The sequence below is a fragment of the Echeneis naucrates genome, chromosome 10, assembly GCF_900963305.1.
Source record: "Echeneis naucrates chromosome 10, fEcheNa1.1, whole genome shotgun sequence".
In the NCBI taxonomy this organism is placed as follows: domain Eukaryota; kingdom Metazoa; phylum Chordata; class Actinopteri; order Carangiformes; family Echeneidae; genus Echeneis; species Echeneis naucrates.
The window spans coordinates 24,960,426-24,979,557 of record NC_042520.1 but is presented as its reverse complement, the minus strand read 5'-3'; the positions used below and the strand labels follow the sequence as shown (position 1 = coordinate 24,979,557).

General features: G+C 41.5%; 1 protein-coding gene across 4 annotated transcripts in view; it reads left to right on the top strand.

Moving 5' to 3' along the window:
• The window catches only part of LOC115049893 (storkhead-box protein 2-like), a 64,069-nt gene extending 45,945 nt beyond the window's left edge, over positions 1 to 18,124 (top strand). For 3 of the 4 annotated variants that reach the window (XM_029512489.1, XM_029512490.1, XM_029512492.1), the window contains 3 exons: positions 4,339 to 4,491; positions 9,276 to 11,682; positions 12,651 to 18,124. In XM_029512489.1, coding sequence (XP_029368349.1) covers positions 4,339 to 4,491; positions 9,276 to 11,682; positions 12,651 to 12,855 — 2,765 coding nt within the window. In that variant the 3' untranslated portion in view covers positions 12,856 to 18,124. Of the gene's footprint in view, positions 1 to 1,059; positions 1,101 to 4,338; positions 4,492 to 9,275; positions 11,683 to 12,650 lie in introns of all 4 variants that reach the window. The other variant, XM_029512491.1, reaches the window with a different exon arrangement.
• The last annotated feature ends 1,008 nt before the right edge of the window (positions 18,125 to 19,132 follow it).

Sequence of the window (19,132 nt, the reverse complement as noted above, 5' to 3'; positions counted from 1 at the left end):
GAAAGTGATGGGAATGTCATAAACCAAAGTTGACAAAAAGCTGGTCCTGATTTTTAATGTTCGGATACAGCTGAACAACAGGAGTCATTGCTGTGATCTGTCTTCCAAGGAGGAAACAAACCCCACTGGTAACTGACGTTTCTATCAAGTGTTTTTTTTTTTTTTTCTGCTGATGTTATCATGCTAACCAGCTATTCCTGGTCTAGCCCACTTCCTTAGAGTGGGTTTCATTCCAAAAGTGGCTTCTAAGCCTTCATTCTCTCCTGAGGAAGACGACGTGTTCAGTTAGAGAGTTATAGAGAAAACTTCCAAACAGCAGTGTTGAGCCAAGGGACAGGAGCAGTAGTAGTTGGTGGGTGTAAACTTAGCACAGTATCACAGTAGTATGATTAGCCATTCTGCAATAAAACTGTGATGGTTGCTTTGACTAATACTAGCAGTAGTGGCACCAGCACTGTATCTATAATGACCTTAGTAGTCCAGCAGTAGTAATGACAGCCATTGTAGTATCAACAGCAGTGTCTAGTCTCACACATCAGACCGATATGCATCATCAATACCTTTCTTAGGAAGTCAATAGAAACCAATGTGGTTGGATATTTTGACTAATTACTTTCCTGCAGAAACACAAGAGGCAACAGGAGACACAGCTCCATGTCCTGCAGCTGTTCTTCCGAATACACATGCATTTTACCCCCTTCCACACTCATTGTGTGTGTGTTGGATTTCGGGTTGGTCCCTGCAGCTGTCAGAGAAGGGGTCACCATAGTGACTCTGACAGCTGCAGTGTTCTGTCCTGTGTTCCTCTGTGCATCCATCTAGAATTCTTTGGTTCCAAATTTTTTAGTTGTTGTTTAACAGTTTCACCAAATTCAGCAAAAACTCTGTTCATTGGTCTGTGTATGGCACAAAAACAGTAATTCTCTGTTTATTCTGTAGGCTTTTAAAATTAATTTGTATTTGTACTTACTACCTTTTAGCTTTGATTATGATTGACGGTCTTTGTTTGCAGATGGCACTAGCTCAGGGTTACTCTTCCAAACCTATTTTTTATTTTAGGTCACATCATGACAGCTCAATCTATTGATGAAGACCATGAGGTGAGTTTCAAATGTACCAAGGGCTAGTAAAATGGCTACATTGAATAATGAATATGGAGTCATTATTTAATGATAACTGATTTACAGAGAGGAGACAAGATGACAGAGCTTTCATTCAGAGGACACAAGGGGTAAATCATAGTTTGATAAGGAAGACCTGTACTGAATGCCTGTGGGAGATTCTGTTTCACTTTATTCTCCATCACCATCATCATCAAAACACCACATCAGTTAATATGTTCAAGAACAATGGTTCATGGATCTGCAGAGTTCAGAAACATGGAGGATCGCTGACAAGGAGCAGTCACTGACATACTTTGTGCTGGTTTGTCCTTTCTGGGATCACCTAGCTGCATGACACGTATATAAAATTGACATATCATAACATAAATTCTGAAGTTTAAATCACTCCCCTCCAGATTTCTCACAGACCAACATCTCTGCCACTCCTATTGGTTCAGTGTCACTTGACAGTTCCTTCTATTATTAATTTGGGCCATTGGAAAAATACAAAAAGATCATATTGTCTTTATTTTGGAAGCCAAAAAGTTAAATTTAGTATTTTCGTTTTCAAGAAAAAAGTACAGAAAATTTATTGATGTGATTTTTGTTGGGAACCTAACAAAAATGCTACTTTGCAAGTGGAAAATATAAGTCCAAGGCATTACGATGCATTGTGATCCATTTTACTATCTCAAACAGTTGCAGTTGCTGTAATTTGGACTTGGCAGTTGGCTATATTATGATTTTTTTTTGACAATATTTCAGTTAACTGTTCAGTCCAAGATGTGATGTTCAATAAGCCAGACCAGAAAAAGAGACAACATTTGGGAGTTTTAATTGTAGAGGATTTAAAGAAAGGAAAATAGGGAGGCATATATTCATCTTAATTTTGGATAAGGTAATCAGTGTGATCAGATCTTAGTCAGGGGTAGAAACCAAATCAACGGAGTAAAAGGTCACTTAAGATCTGCATCCTGCTGCTGTTTGAAGCTGCTTTCCAAACAGTGCCTCACACTGGCCTGGTGTGGGACAACATTGAATGTGTGTGTGCTAGATCTTATTCCACAAGCCACGAAGCACCAATGTTTCCCAAGAACTATGATATTGTTCTTTTATCGCCTTGAACATACATTGTAATTTGACTCATTGATCCGTGCATGCAGTCCCCTGACCCAAATTCTCATTACAGCACAAAATGTGGAGTCATCCTCTGCTGAAAATAAACCCCAACAGATGCTCATTTGCAGTAATCAGTCTTTCTAGACTGAAACTTTTATTTTGGATTTTAAACATCCCAGCTGTAACCATGGAGTGGACAAGGGAAGGAAATCATAAAGTACTAACTCAGACTGACACACTGGTGTTTTTGAATTCTCTTCATAAATACATTTGCATTAGAAAACAAAACTCCCTCAGTATAGATCCACTTTCTGACCAAAAGTACCAGGAAATTTTTGTTCTTGGTACATCTTTTGCAGGAACAAAAAATTTCTGTCACCCATGTATGACTGTGGCCTGAAGTCCTGGGAAGATTATACTAATCAGGCCAATGACATAGAAAAGCAATCAATGTAACTGCAATTAACCATCTTTCCAGTAGGTAGCAGTGGGAAGAAAACCACTGCATTAATGTTGACTAAAGTTAAGACTGCATCTTTCATCCAGTGTCCATATCTTTTCTGCTCCTTTGGCATCTCCAAGATAAAATTTTTGATTCTAGAATAAAATGAAGCACCATGTAAAATGTGTGAGTTGCAAGAATGTTAAGATGGCATATCAGGGCCACACTGAGGGGAAAAAAATTTGAATTTGAGACTGAATTCATAAATTTGTGAGAATTAAGTCTTAATATCATGTAAAAAAATGAATAAAGTTTTAATATCACAGAAAGGAACAATTTAACTACAAGATAAAAGTTGATGTCTTATGAGAAGAACATTTCAGCTCAAAATCTACCTACATCTATCTACATACCTGAAAACATGCACCATGTGAGCTTTCACATAAACAGGAGGTGAACATGCTGTCTAAAACGGAGGTACACTGTTCATTGTCAGCTGGTCAGTTGCAGCTAATGATATGGGGAGAATAAAGCACAATTGTGAAAGATGAACAGATGGTAACAGATGAGCATAGGGTGTCATGGTGGCAGAAAACGATTGAGAATTGTTCTTTTAATCCAGAATAGGGCAAAGGAATGGGACCACAATAACCAGAAAAGGCAAGGTATGGGCGGATAAGATCCATGCAGGAAGTTTGCTCATGTGTTTCCTGTTTGTCTAGGTTAAAACACAACTGCAGACTAACTTAAACAGGGGCAGTAGTGTTACCAAAGATTTCAGTTTTAGAGGCTCAAAACTCAAAGTAAATTGTTGCTTCGTACTGGCCCAATTAACATGAAGATAAAGCCTCTGCCTGTAACACATCACCAGCATTGCTTACGTGAAGATCTCCCTATATCAGCACTAAGAAAATCCATCATCATGCTCCCCTCGTTTATTTACACTCAATGAAACGTGCTGGTATAATGGCCAGAATATGATTTTTAGATAGTCTACTGACATTCAAGAATCAGGATAAACTTTGGTCCCACCTTTACGCTCATAAATGGAAAACAACAATACTCCCAAGGCAGCATGGTGGAATATTGGTTGGCTCCAATAGACTCACAGGTCTGAGGCGTTTCTGTGAGGAGTTTGGACGTTTTTTCCATGCCTGTGTGGGTTTCCTCGGCTTCCTTGCACAAGACATGCATGTCCAGATTGAATGCTGACTCTAATTTGCCCAAATGTATGATTGGCCCTGCAATAGACTGGCGATCTGTCCAGGGTATACCCAACTTTCGCCTGGAACATTGGCTGGGATTGGCTGATGTAGATGTAGAAAAAGAGAGAGAGAGCTCCTCCACTCCTCCACGTGTGTTTGCAACGTTCATACAGATGACCAGAATAAAGCTGTACATTTGAACAAGCTACGAGTAAGTCTCATTTCGAGACCAGCAACCATCACTTTAATTCCAGGAGATATCCAGAGCATCCAGAGTAAACACACCCGGACAGTCCCCACAGAAAGGCACCAGCCAGCCAAATGGTGTAAATAACTGAATGTTCACATTAATAGCTGGTGGTCTCTTGTTTGGTCTCATGTTGTCAACAGGGTTGATGCAACTTAATCAAATATCATGAATTTTTAATATGATTTACTTCATTTGAACTTCATTTTTGTCTTTTTACAGGTGATGTGTCACCCATCAGTATGTCCCCCATCAGCCAATCGCAGTTCATCCCTTTGGGAGAGGTACTGCTATTGGCTATCTCTGCTATGAACTCCGCCCATAAGCCTGTTACTCAGGAGGCCCTAACTGAACACCTGCAGACATGTTTTCCAGGTAACATCAGCTCACACACTTCCATTGAGCTATAATGTCACATACCAGCCTCTATCTGGTGCTGATGAGGTGCCATGTTCCAAGTGGACCCCTTTGCCCATTTGGGTCAGATACTACTGACCAGTCAATACATCAACATGTATTGACAGTTACAGAACAAGTTTTCATGTTTGGTTTCGCAGCCTATTTTCCCTTATCTATAGGGTTTTGATAATGTATATGATGAATTTGTGCCCTCTTTTGACAGTCATGTTTGTACCATTGTACACACCTGATGGCTGAGTATAAAAGAATGAAGGGGCCAACAGGGATGGTCTGAGGTAATTTAACCTGTGTAACAGCTGTCTTGAGCAGCAAATCAGCAACAGGAAAATCATCTCACCAATTTATGGAAATATATTGTGAAGTTTTCTGGTTTGGAAAACCAAAAGATGCTAGAAACTATACCTCACAAGTTGTCAAGAGTACAGTTTGAGTAAAGCTCCAACTTTTGATCAGCAAAGATCCCATAAGACCTGTTAATAAGTGTGTATGATTGTTTGTGCCATACATGTTTCACACTAACACTTTGCTACAAACATTATCAATGTCATTAAATTATGTTGTCAAACATCAAGGAGCATGTCAGTCAGGGAACTCAGCATTTACAATGTAGACTTTGGTGGAGAAATAAAGGCAACCTTCATTCTTCTCTGCAGATCGCCTTAACCTCTGACAGGTATCAAGACTGTAGAAGATAAGACATTAAAATTTTTTGCCAGAAATGATTGATTGGATTCAGATCAGTACAGAGTTGCCCCTAAGAGTTGTCCTTTGCATCATCATGGTTATCTGCTGAGGGTCATTGTAGGGTTTGAAGGTGAACCGTCAGCCCAGTCCAAAGCCCTGAGATCTAGGCCAGGGTAACATTAATGATCTCCAATCAGTCTACTTTTATTTCACCTAATAAAATGGGTGCGCAGGCGCTGCTTCTACCATGCAGCTTCCACTGTATCGGATCTTCTCTAAACATGACTCTTGGAACACAGACCAATTCAGGCTGGTTTTATTAAGGTCTGAAGACAAGGTAATTGGTACAATTGTACAATGCTCTCAGGAAGCTGAGAGCATTGTACCTTGTCTCATAGGCTGGACATTGGAGAGCTTAAGAATTTTTTTGGTTCATGCTGAACGCTGCTTGAAGTAGGCGGGCCAGTTACAGTGTGGAAATTAAAGGCATGTGAGCTGGTGATGGTTAGGTGTGAATGAAGCAAAACCATACCTTACTATGAACATGATGACCTTGTTGGAATTGCAAAGTAAAGGTGAACCAGGCTTTGATGTAAGTATGACATTTAAATGAGCAGATTATAAAAGGCTGATAAGCTATCTGATTCCCCCATTCCGGGTTGTTATGCTAAATTAGGATAACCATCTTTCAACTTCAGCTCTGTTCTAATCCCATTTGAACATCTTTCTGTCAGACGGAATGCTATTTTCTAAAACTGAAAACAGACATGTTAGAATGGAGACTTACATGTGATTTTAATGAGTGTCCACCACAAGTATATTAATACAAATTTGTGTCTCAGTGTGTTGGTGATTGCAGGTGTACTCTTTTTATTGTTCATTTTGTATTTTATTGTCAGCCAGTGCTGGGATTCCCTCGTTTGGAAACTTGCATCATGTCAGCAAAGCAGCTACACTTTTATGATGTAATGATGAGTAACGGACGCACGTTCGCCATTCTAGAGTTGTGAGGATAGGCCTATAAAGTACTGTGAAAAACTTTTATGTAAGAGTTCAGGTGTGAAAAAAATGCTTTAAGTAAGAATGCTTTCAAAAAGTGAATAATATATTATCAAATAATCAGTCAAGTATTGACTGAGATTTTTCTTGTGTTGTTTCACTTTTGCATTGCATTTTGTTAAGTGATAAAATAAAAATATAAAAATTGATTTAAAAAAATAATAAAAATAAAACACTATTAATGCTTATATGTTTGAACACGTTCAGACTTTAAGCATTTTTCCACACAAAGTAAATAAAGTCTATTTATTTATTTAGTTAGTTATTAATGTTTTGGGGCCTCTATGCTTTTATTATTATTTATATGAGTGAGTGGCAGAGAGGCAACTAGGAAACAGGCACAGAGAGAGGGGAATGACCTGTGCGCATTGACCCAGACCCAGAACCAAACCCAGGACAAGGCAATAACATGGCATGCACACGAACCATTCAACCACTCAAACTGCCATAACTTAATTGTTTATATTGGGTAATAATAATAATAATAATAAAATAATAATTATTTAGGGTTAGTGTGCTGAAGTTGTGATCACCTACCAAAAATGGTTTAGGAATGGAAAACCAGTGAACTGGTAAGTCATAGGTGGCCAAGGGTGATTGATGCACATGTGTTGAACAAACAAAGCAATCCATGAAAGTCCCACCTCTCAATTTACAGGCCTCAAGATTTGCTGAATTCCTGCCTCAAAGGGTCAGAGCCCTCTTGGTGGCAAAAGAGGAACATACACAATAATAGGCAGGTGATCATACTGTTATGGCTTGTATATTGTTGTTCATTGCTGTGCTGTCTGAACCCTGAGCATTATAGCTGCTTACTTATGTAAATGAAAGCGGCAAAAGGTCAATAGAATTGAGCTGAAGCATTGAAAGTGGTGTTCCAAAGGTCAGTTTGAGCTTTAGCAAGTATTCTGACAAATGATTGTAAAACTAGCTATCACCACCATGCCACAAAAGTATATGAAGTATAACTTTTTTGTTTTGTTTCAGATTTATTTCTCAAAATATTTCTCAAGACAGGAGGTTAACAAAATAGGTGTTTGCTACCGCATGTACAAATGAAAATCATCAAAAAGTATATCTTGACACAAAATATACACACACACACACTTTTGGTGTGTGTGTGTGTGTATATTATGCATGTGATTGTAGCACAGTAGGACGGATCCTTGAGACAGTAAACTCAGCCTGCTCTCAGTTTTTACATAAGGGCTGTGTCCTTGCTCATAGTGTATTATTAGAGGTTGTGATGATAACATTACACCTGTGTATTATTTTGGTGGCATGTAAATGTGTTGATTTCAGGATGAACTTGAATCCAGCCTCCTGTTCGTGCCTCTAACTTGTTTCATCTGCATGGCCAACATAGAGAGTACAATAGATGGACAAACAACGCATATGTCTGTGTGCCATCAGTTTGTCTGCATCGTGTTGCATCATTCTTGCTGGGCTGAAGGCTTGTATGATGTAACTGGCAGTAATACCTCCAGACTGACATAGAGAGAGGGAGAAACAGAGCAAGAGATACAGAGGAGAGGGGGGGCGAGAGACTGAAGAGAGAGTGCAGGAGAAAGGGGAGAGAGCAGGAGATTTTGTGGGGTGTAGAGGGAGTGAGAGCAGGTGATACCAAGGAGTCACAACAGGAGATATTAAGGAGTGAGGGGACAAAATATACTTAAGAGAGAGATGGTAAGAGCATCAGATACTTAGGGGAGTAAGAAAGAGCAGAAGATCCCGAGGTGAGAGAGAGAGAAAGCAGGAAATACTGAGTAGAGTAGAGGGAGGGACTTAATACATTGCAAGAGAGGGGATGAGAGAGCAGGAGGTACTGAAGAGAGTGAGAGAGAATGGGAAATACTAAGGAGAGAAAGAGCAGGGGATATTGAGGAAAAAGAGCAGTAGACACTGAAGAGAGAATGGAGAGTGGAAGATACTAATTCGAGTGAAAGATACTGAGGAGACATCAAGAAAAGGCAAAACAGATGAGAGAGAGCAGGCCGAAGAGAGCGAGAGAGAAGGTGGGAGAAACATGGGAGGGAGATGGTGAGGACAGAGAAAGAGAGCTGGCAATTGAGTTGGCTGTGCATCTCCTTCCACAAAAGTAATTGAGCCATTGTCACACTATGCTTTATACGTACTGACCTTTGACATACTCTCACTCAGCAGCGGAGAGCAATAATTCCATAACACCCATACATTCACATACAGTACCCTGTCTCATAAACTCATAACCTCCATCATACGGCTGCTTGCAATTTACTAATAGTGGGCAATTACACTCTACACTACACAATGTCTAAAGAATTATTTATTTTCAACTTTTACAAGACTGAAAAGATTTAATCAGATCTAAAAGATAGAAATAGATATTTCGTTAGATATTCATGGAAAGATCAGTAGAAACCAGAGGCACAATAAAAGTTGATTGAAACTGAGAAGAACATATGCAGACAGATGTCTTCATATGTGGCTCGAGTACTCAGTAAAAGTCGAGGCTGCGTTGAGAGTGGAAAAATAAGAGAAAAGTTCAGATTCACTGTATGAAGTGGATGAAAAGGAGGTATTATCTGTTTTAGAAAGTTATAGAAATGGCTGGCGATCCCTTATTCTGCTTACCTTGTGAGGTTAACCTATTTGCTTCCAAATGAAGCTCAGTGGTTTAGACAAATCAGCCTTCTGTGATAGAAGCCTACTTGAAGTTGTGTTGCAGCTACTGGATTGGTTTCCTTCCAAGAAACTTTAATGAGTAACTTTTCTTTAACTCTCATGACATGCTAACTGGCTGGTTTGTTATTGTGTTTCCTCTCCAGTGCTCTCCTACGATGTTGCATGATAGATAAACAGTGCATCGAATCACTTGCCAAGTATTTCTGCCCTTTCAAAAAAGTTTCTAAACTCTTAATTATCACTTCAAAAACATCTCTTAACATGTGATTGAACCTAATTACTTGTATAAAATGTCCACTCACTAACTGCTTCATACCTCTTATTTTAATTAGGTGTTCCAACACCAACAGAGGAGGTTCTGCACCACACCCTAAGCATGCTTGTCCGTGAGCGGAAAATCTACCCAACACCTGACGGATATTTCATCGTAACCCCTCAGACTTACTTTATCACTCCAAGTCTAATCCGAACGAGCTCCAAGTGGTACCATTTTGATGAGCTATCTGTTGATCGACACCAGCAGCAGCAGCAACAACAGAACCAACAACAGCATCAGCAGACACAGTGCACCTCCCCGCTCTCTGGCACCATCACTCCATCAACCTCTGGAGGTGTGCGAGATCGAACACACCCAAAGTCCGGCCAAAACCACAGTGGGGGTGGCGGAGGTGGTGGAGATTCTTTTTACAACACTTACTGTGGAGAAGATCCCCCAAGTCACCACACTACCCTACAGCGCAGATCCCCCAAAGACCACTGGGAAGCATACTCATCCCCACATTCCCCACAAACACCTCCTCAACAAACAGGAAGCAACACAGAAAAGAGCCGTAGCACCCTCGGGTTCCCCTTCAAGACGGACACACTCACCAAGCATCGAGGTGGTGCAGGTGGTGGGGGAGGGGGAGTTGGGGGAGGAATTGCAGAGTTAGAAAAACAAGCTAGTGGTGGAAGTGGTACAGGAAGTCGAAAGTTTGGCTTGAAGTTATTCCGTTTGAGCTTTAAGAAGGACAAAGCCAAGCAGTTAGCCACTTTCTCTGCACAGTTTCCCCCTGAGGAGTGGCCGCTGCGTGATGAAGAAGCACCCAGCCAGCTGCCCCGCCATGTTGAGATGGAGATAATCCGGAGGATCAATCCTGACCTTACTGTAGAGAACCTTGCCAGGCATACAGCAGTCATGAAACGTCTTGAAGAAGAACGTGCTCAGAGGAGCAAAGCATCATCAGCCAATCAGAGCTCAAGGAGCAGGAGAAGTGGGGGTAGACACAGAAAGCAATCCCAGGCCAAGCTCAGCCGCTCACATAGCAAGACAAGGGCATCCCGCGGTGAGCCAAGTGATGGCCCTCATCTGGAACTGAGTGACAGGGACTATAGAGCCTACTCGTCCTCATTGGCTAGGTCACCGAGGGAACACGCCCTGGCAATGGAGCGGCAACGGGCTCGCCTTCACCTGGCACACAGCAACCCCAACATCCTTGATTCCTCCCACCTGCCTGTTACACCAGAGTGGGATGTGTCTGGAGAGCTTGCCAAGCGGCGCACAGAAATGCCTTTCCCTGAGCCAAGCCATGGCCCATCAACCCACCACTCCAAAGTCCACCGCTCACACTCCCACACCCAGGAAAGGAAGTCTAGGAATGAACGCAGTGACAAGGCCAAGGAACGTTCTAGATCTATGGACAATTCTAAAGGTCCGCTCGGAGCTGGGTTGATCGGACCACCTGATTATTACGATGACCGGAGCCGATATTACACTGATGATGGCACTCTGCGAGCCAATCAGAGCTCTTCTCACTACTCTCATGCTACACCCCCTTCAGCTAAGTTGCCTGGGGTTTCTCTTGCATTGGATGGTGTCAGGAGCTTAGAGAAGAGTAAGAGCAGGGACAGCCTACCTGCATACTCACCTAAACCACTGCCCACCTCCTTACCTCCTGATGATTACTTCCAATGCTCTGGTTCCTCTGAGGCTATTTTCACAACAGCAAACCCACTGGGAACTCTGTGCAAAAGTAGCCATGATGGATTAAAAGTTGGCAACACTGATAGGCAGACAGACCGACAGACAATCCATCCTACTGAAAATAAGGAGGACTTAAAGGTGGGGCCAAAGGGCAGCAGCCTGCCTCCAATACCTCTTTCCATTCCTGATCCACCTCTTCCAAATGGACGACCTCCCCATAGTACCTCCTCTGGACAGGAGAAGCGCAAGGAGATTTTTAGTAAAGACACACTGTTTAAACCTCCTAGCCTTCCATTGCCTGGCTACAGCTCTCTGAGAAAACCCCCAGCCCTCACCTCTTCTAATATGTCTTCATCTTGTGATGCACTTGACTCCCAAGAGGCCTTTGATGCTCCCAAACCTCTTGTGGCCACACCATCTGCCCCCCCACAAGGGACTGAACCCATTACAAGTGCTGCAGAGGCATCTTTTGATTACTACAATGTCTCTGATGACGATGAACTGGAGGAGGGAGGAACTAAAAATCGAGGAGAGAATGATAAGGCAGGAGGAGGTGTGGTTGGGATTGGAGGTGGTGGAGCAGGTACCATGCAGTGGCTGTTGGAGAGAGAAAAGGAGAGGGATCTACAGAGGAGGTTTGAAAGAACCCTGACCTTCCCTGGTGCTAAAGATAACCTTCCTGAGTCCAGTCAGAACCAGCAGTCTGCCCACTCTGCTAGACTGGACAGCATGGACTCCAGCTCTATCACTGTTGACAGTGGATTCAACTCACCACGGTGAGAATGTTTACACTCGAAATCAAAATGTTTCATGTACAACAAAGAATTTTGTAGTTTTCTCAAATGATTATTTTGGTTGAAAGTTTGATTTGAAGACAAAAATATACAAGCGTAGTGGTTAGCGCTCTTGCCTCATACAAAGAAGGTTATGAGTTTGATTCCTGAGCCTGGCACCTTTCTGTGTGGAGTTTGTATGTTCTTACTGCGCCTGCGTGGGGTAACAAGGTACAAAGACATGCATGTCTCAGTTTATTGGTGACTCTAAATTGCCTGTAGGTCTGAGTGTGAGTGTGAGTGGTTTTTGGTCTCTGTCCGTCTCTATGTGTTGGCCCTTTGATAGACTGGAGCTGTCCAGGATGTACCCCACCCTCACCCAAAACGTTGGCTGGAATTGGCTCAAGCACCCCCTTTGATCCTTAAAATTAGAAAAGCAGTGGTGGTAGAAAATGACTGAGAATATTTAATATTAGATCTATGTTTTGTTTTAATATTTAAGTAACCTACAAAAGAGTCTAACCTTGCTATAGGCAATATTTAGTGCTGTCATTATTCATTTGTTAATGTTGATCAATTAAATGACCAAGATTAATTTTTTTAATCGCATTAATCATATGTTTCGATTTTGTCCCTTCACAGCACCCTTAACTTGCCATCTAGCTGTCAAATTAATTTTTTTCATATTTAAGGCTAGTCCCCACAGAATTGTTGTGACAGCATGGCAATTCCATTGATTTTGTTGTTAACTGAAGGCATTTGGGTTTATGATCAAAAGATGAATATGAGACAAGAGTCCAGAATTTCAGCTTTTATTTCCTGGTATTTACAACTAGATGTGTTAAACGTTTTAGGACTTACCACGTTTTGACTTACCACTATTTCTTCAATGATAAGTAGAATTTTTAAGGTTTTCCATTGATGTTTTGGTTCTATCCTTTCTCATTCACGTGTCTACTTGTTCTATACAGAACACGGGAGAGCCTAGCATCTAACACCTCTTCCATAGTGGAGAGTAACCGTCGACAGAACCTGGCACTGAGCCCTGGCCACCTTGGCACCACTTCTGGCAGCGGCCCCCCCTTTTCCTTCCGTACTATCCCTGAACCTCCTGGCACCCAACCAGAGAAACTCCAGAAACCCAGCACCTGCCTTGCATCGATCACCAGCGTCTAGGGGTGGGACTAAGGGCTGGGCGGGATGCTGAGAGCAAATGGACAGATGCCACAAAATACAAGCTCCACCCCAAGGACTGTTTCATCTTTGGACTGATAGACTGACTGAACCAGTGGAACTGCAACTGGCCCACTGTGGAACTATAGCTGTTAACAGAGATGTGTGCACACACACACAAACACACATTGACAAACCTATTCAGAACCCTAGGAAACTGCTCTCTCTCAGACACACATAAAAACACACACACTCATACATGCTCACAGTAACTCACACACACACACACACACACAAACACGCTCACAATGTACACACATACGCATATAAAAAACATACACAAGGCCACTGGGCAGACACTTGACCATACCACACACTGCTGTCGTGTTGTTTCACTTATGTAGGTTCTCGTGTGTGTGTGTGTGTGTGTGCGTGTGCGCGCGCGTGTGTGTTTGTGTGTGTGTGTGTGTGAGAGAGGGTGTGAGTGTGAGCTTGTGTGATTGTGTGTGGATATGTTTGAATAATCTGTAATCTCAGGTCATGTTATTTCCACCTCCATTCCAACTGCTTCAGATAGATAGTACATTTCCCTCTAATGGTGCATCCTGGCATTAGACACTGAAGAGATACAGCTTTGCTGAGTGCTCCTATAGATACTACACAAAAATTCACTGATGCAGCTCTGTTAGCTCTTTGTTCACATTCATCCCTGGCAGAGCCCCTCTGAGGGGTCAACAACAGGAAATTACCATCATTCCAAAATGCAATAGTGTGAGGTGGTTCGACAGTCCAATGCGGGACCTGCTTGAACTTGTTGTATTTGTACCACAACACTGTAGAATGAATGTGAGCAGTTCTTCTGTCTGCTAGATGCCATAACACTCTTCTGAACTGTGCAAACACTGTTTCCAGTTCTCATTCAACTTTTTATAATCTCCTCCACCTGTGGTGACATATATGGGCAGCCTGAAGCACAGTTGCGGAGATGGGATTTGATTTGACTGTTTAGATCTTTCAGTTTTGGCCCTTTTTTTTATTTTACTGGTCATGTCCATCAGGTGCAGCTGCATTATGTTTCAGCTGTATTGCCAGAAACAGTCTCCTCGCCGATGTGTCACTTGACAAATATGGCTTTCCACACTTTTGTAGCCAGGTGTGTTTTGCCCAGGCTGTATGGCAGAGTGCATAGCTTTCCTCATAGCAACAATGATCAGACCTCTCTGTGTGAAATTCTCCCAGCCCTCAGTTTCCTGCTGACATGTAAGTTAATTTCCTGTAAGTGTGAAGTAGTTGCGTGTCACTGTCTATCAGCCCTGTGATACATTGGCAACCTGTCCAGGTTTTGCCCAACCCTTATCCAGCATCAGGCCCTGCAGCCCTTGAAGGATAAATGATGTAACTTTAATTTATGAAGTATTTTAGACAATAACTGGTAGCTGGTAACACCTTGCAGAAAGCTTGCTGTTTGTTATCATCTGTCCTGTTGTAATGTACATGTATTCATGCTGACTGCTGAGGAAACTAACAGAATCTAACTGCTGTGACCACTAAACTCAGTGTTTAGATAACCTCAGCAGCACTGCAAATTCACAGGATATTTGAATACTGGTCCTTAATGATCCGTCCTTGAGCTAACTCATCTCACCTTTATATTCTGTCCAAACTTTTCAAAACTTTAGGTTTTGCTGCCTGGTGTATATCTGTTGTAATGTTAGTCACATTAGCTTATTTAGGATTAAAAGGCAGCTCATGTGGTAAATCTGAACATGCACTGATATGAACATGAGGTTGCAGTTTTTATTAACATGGCAGCCAGCCAAGGTCACCTGCAGATCACCTGCCTGGATGTACAAACATCTGAGTAGGAGCAGTAAAGAAATACATGTATTTCCACAAATCCTTGAGGCTCAGGGAGATCGTCAGAGAAGGTGAAGCCCTATTTAGTAACTATTATTTAGCTGTTGTTTATGAAGCCACTGCTTCACCTCTTTCATGGCTCTTTGCAATGTGCCAGCAGACCCTCCATGAAACCTAATTACAATAAAAGTTCAAAAACCTTTGAACATGTATTTCCATGAAGTAAGGGTGAGGGTTGGTTAGGGTTAGGGAAATGCCGCCAAAACATGTTAGACAAAGCAAGTTTATTCAAATAAAGACTTGAAACAACCCCAACAACATTAAGTACGTGTATATTAGCAGTGTGAAGACACAGCTGCATCCAGCTGACCCAAGGGTCAGTCACATTTTAGTTTCATAACAAAGCTGTTCTTTAGTGATGTTTTACCCAGCAAAAGCCGCTTACTATTTTCTGTCAATGGGTAATGGATCTAAAATGTAAAGAATGAATCGTTGAATCAGAGGAGCTGTGCTGCCTGTTTATTTCTGCTTGTACAGTTCAGACCAGGTACATCCAATAGTGATCTGTGAAAGCATCCCTGCTTGCTATACAAAATCAGGAATGTTAATTTATCTTTTGTTCCCTTTATTGTCACACAACCTTACCTTTTATTTGTATTTCTTTAAAGATCATTACAGTTTGAATCAGATCCCTGAGCTGCTCTTTCTCCAGGTGATATTTGTATTAATGTCAGTGAAGGCCATGGTAATAATCACAAGAAAGAGTAAGGATAATATTGGAACGTAATGATACATGGCTGTTTACACTTATATGATAGGTTTCACCTATGTACTTTTGGCAATGACTATTCAGTCCCTTCTTTGAAGGAGTTGATTGAACAGACAGACAGATGGGCAAGAACATAGCAGAGGCAGGTGTGAAAAAAGATTTTTGAGATCCTTCAAATGTGTTGGTTTTGCTGAAAAATTGGTCCAGAGCTGAGCTGGATTTACCGTCCAGAAAATGTCTTGCAGTCCTATAGGTCAGTCACTTCTCATTCACCTATAGGCTCAGGGAGCTGTCATCCCAGTATGGTCCTCTTATAGGCTCCTCTACAACTACCTCCACAGCAGCAAAAACACAGCCCATTTCTACTGTCAAGCTGTCATGAGGCTCTTGCCTGTGAATGTCTACACAAACAAACACATCATGCATCAAAGTGCTGGACTTAATTCTGTTGTTTCCCCATCTTCAATTCTTCTAATGGTATATGATGGCTTTTTATTTCAGTTGCCAACTACACACAGCACAACCCCCAATACGCACCCCTAGCAGCTCCACTCCTCCTCATCACCACTACAGCCTTGAGTGGTGCTTGACGGCTTCCTCTGCCTGGATCCCAGAAAGGGACTGAAACCCAGTTGCAAAAGATTCATAAACAAAGCAGGACACTGTATATACAGTAATAAGCCTTTGGGGGTTCAGTGTGCTTGACATTAACTAGTTTGTCATTTGATCAAGTGTACAGGCAGTGTTTATTCCTGTTCTGAATTCCTAAAACCACCTTAAACTATGTTCTCAGTATCCACACTGGAAGGCCATCAGAACCTCTTAATGGCTGCACTTCACTGACTTGACAGTATGTGCAAGAATTCGGTGTTTTCTTTGTTTGTCTTTGTGGTCTCAACATTATGAATCATATAAAAGGTGACTATGATGCACACTTTCAGTTCATCAAAGACATACAATGTGTTCCATACAGTTCTTCAGAAAATAAAGAAAATGTTTTAAGCCTGCACTTTCTTAGCTTCATATGCCTGTTCAGACAGGCTGAGGTGGGTCTGGTTTTAGGAAATTATAAAATCTACCAAACACAATCGTAAATGCCACCACTTTTTGTGATCGCATTAGACGCATCTGATCACATCTGATCAAAAACACCAAATTCTGTGACATTGAACAATGTGTATCAGGAAAGTTGTGACACAATGAGATTTCCCTGTTTTATATTATTGTGTGATATAATTGTGCTCAGGTTGTTGTCCCTACATTTTTTTGCCATCACACGACTACTGTAAATCCTGGTGACTGTGGAGACACCACAACCAGTCAATAAGAGTCAGTAGTATAGCACTAATAGAGGGTGTCAAGACCCTGTATGGGTTTTCTACTTGTGAGTACATTATGAGTGCATTATGCTGCATACACAAACCAAGCTGAGATAATGTCATTCGGAATCAAATTCTGCTTTGGAAGACTAGCGCTCAAACCTTTTATTGCCATGAAAAATTCAAGAAACTGCACTGGAATACATTTCCCTGCATCCCATTAGCCAATGAACCAACCCTGTCTGTTACCTATATAGTAAAAGGTTCAACATGCCAAAAACTAACGATATTACATTACCCTCTTCTCCCTGAGCACTGAGCTACTAATATGATCCCTATTCTCTGTTTATTCTCTTTTTAATTTACTAATGAATGAAAGTTTCTGTTCCATTTCTGCTCTTGGGTTTTAGTCCACAGGGATTCAAGTGACCACAATGCAAATATTCATTAAGTACACTGCACATCATCTCTATATCAGCATTAACATTCCTGCCTCTTCTTGAGTTTATTTACAATCCTTTACAGAGCCTGCAACACTAAGTCTTTATCCCCTGCAACATGCTTGTAATAGGTCCAAGTGATACCTCTACAGAAAGCTTTGAAGTGCCAGGTATATTCATACAGATGCGCCTTACCCTTATTCAATGACCACAAAAAGACACACACAGGGAGTCCACACTATGTTAGTCAAGTGCTAGTTTTTGCTTGTCTTTCTGTTATCTTCACCCTGTCCCAACAAATAGTAGATTTTGTTACTAATGTTACGCTTATCTTGGGTTAAACACTAAATTTTTTCATCCCTAAGGTGGAGTAAAATTTCTGTGGCACTGTCGCTTCAGTGGGGAATTTGTCTCTGTTCCACTTGTGAAGTAGGGCTCTTTAGCCCAGTGGAGTTCATGGGTTTCAGCCCTCACATCTGATGTTTATACGGCACCTTTCCCCAATCCTCTCCATATTTTTCTGGCCAGTGGTCCACTATCAATCCACCATCCCTTCTCCAGCCACAGTCCTATGAACTTCTACACCTTTTTTTACACTGACAGTCCATCAAATGTCTTCCCTTAACATTGGCGGCAGTATATTAAAATGGAGATTCAACAATAACATTGTTTCTAATGGTGACGGTATGTCATACCTGTAAATGATGTTTATCTGTCATGCCTAGTCAAATAATTTAAACAATAAAGAGAGGGATTTTTTAAATGTCTATAATATCTGAAAGTCCCTTTGATGTGTAGTACTGGTGTTGCTGTTGTTGTAGTGTATGTGATACCCTATGGAGATTGTGTTACTTTTTAAGATAATAAAATAACAAAGTTTGGTTATACCACTGTTTGCGCTTTAATGTGATCACTGTTGCTGCCTTTTCAGAAATCAACACTACAGGTGCTGGGCGTGGCTTTGGGTGGGGTCTCAGGTAAACAGCACAGAGATATGGGTAGAGAGAATTGGACCTTCTGGCGCCAATTCTGAAGAACCTTCTGTTATTCAGTTGGGGTTGGCAGATATTTTCAAGTGAATTAGGGTTATTATGTTTTTTGAAAAATTCTATTGCATGAGCATGGAAAAAGAAGAATACAGCCATACCCAAATTCCTATTGGCAACTATCTCAATTGCTGAATTCCCAAGACTGACAAGAACTTGGTGTTACAGGAGATTAACTACTACACACTGATACTGAGAAACAGTTTGATCCATGACACAATTTCTTCAGATCAGAATGTTATTGTACCTCGACACTACCTAAGCCAATAGATCTGTGATGAATGATGTGAACAACCATTCACCCTGATTTAGCAGATTTTTAGTACACATTAGTGTGTTGAATCAGAATTAGGAGTGTATTTTAACTTTTGTAATTTCCAAGGTTGGGCAGCACAGCGGCACATCGGTTAGCACTGTTTCCTCACAGCAAGAAGATGGTGAGGTTCTGAGTGGTTGCACATCTCTGTCTGTGTCAGTCGTATGACTGGTGACCTCAGAACATTGGCTGAAATTGGCTTCAGCATCCCGAAGACCCTCACAGAGGGGCAGAAAGTGGCAGAAAATTTGTTGGAGTCTCTACACAGAACAATTTAACCCAGATCTGTTTGCTGTGAGGCAACAGCACTAACCAATATTACACTTCACTGTCTGAGGTGAGGTTGTTTCAAAATCATGGTTGGAACTGAGGGTCAAAACCCATGGACATTCAGGTCCAAAGGAAATACATAAGCCACACTCAACCCTATTTGGCACCGGGACTTTTGAGGATTTTGAACAAAGTTGAGAGAGTGAATTGTTTCATTGGTGCTGTCTATGAATAATATAACCCGGTGTTGTGCACTAGTAGGG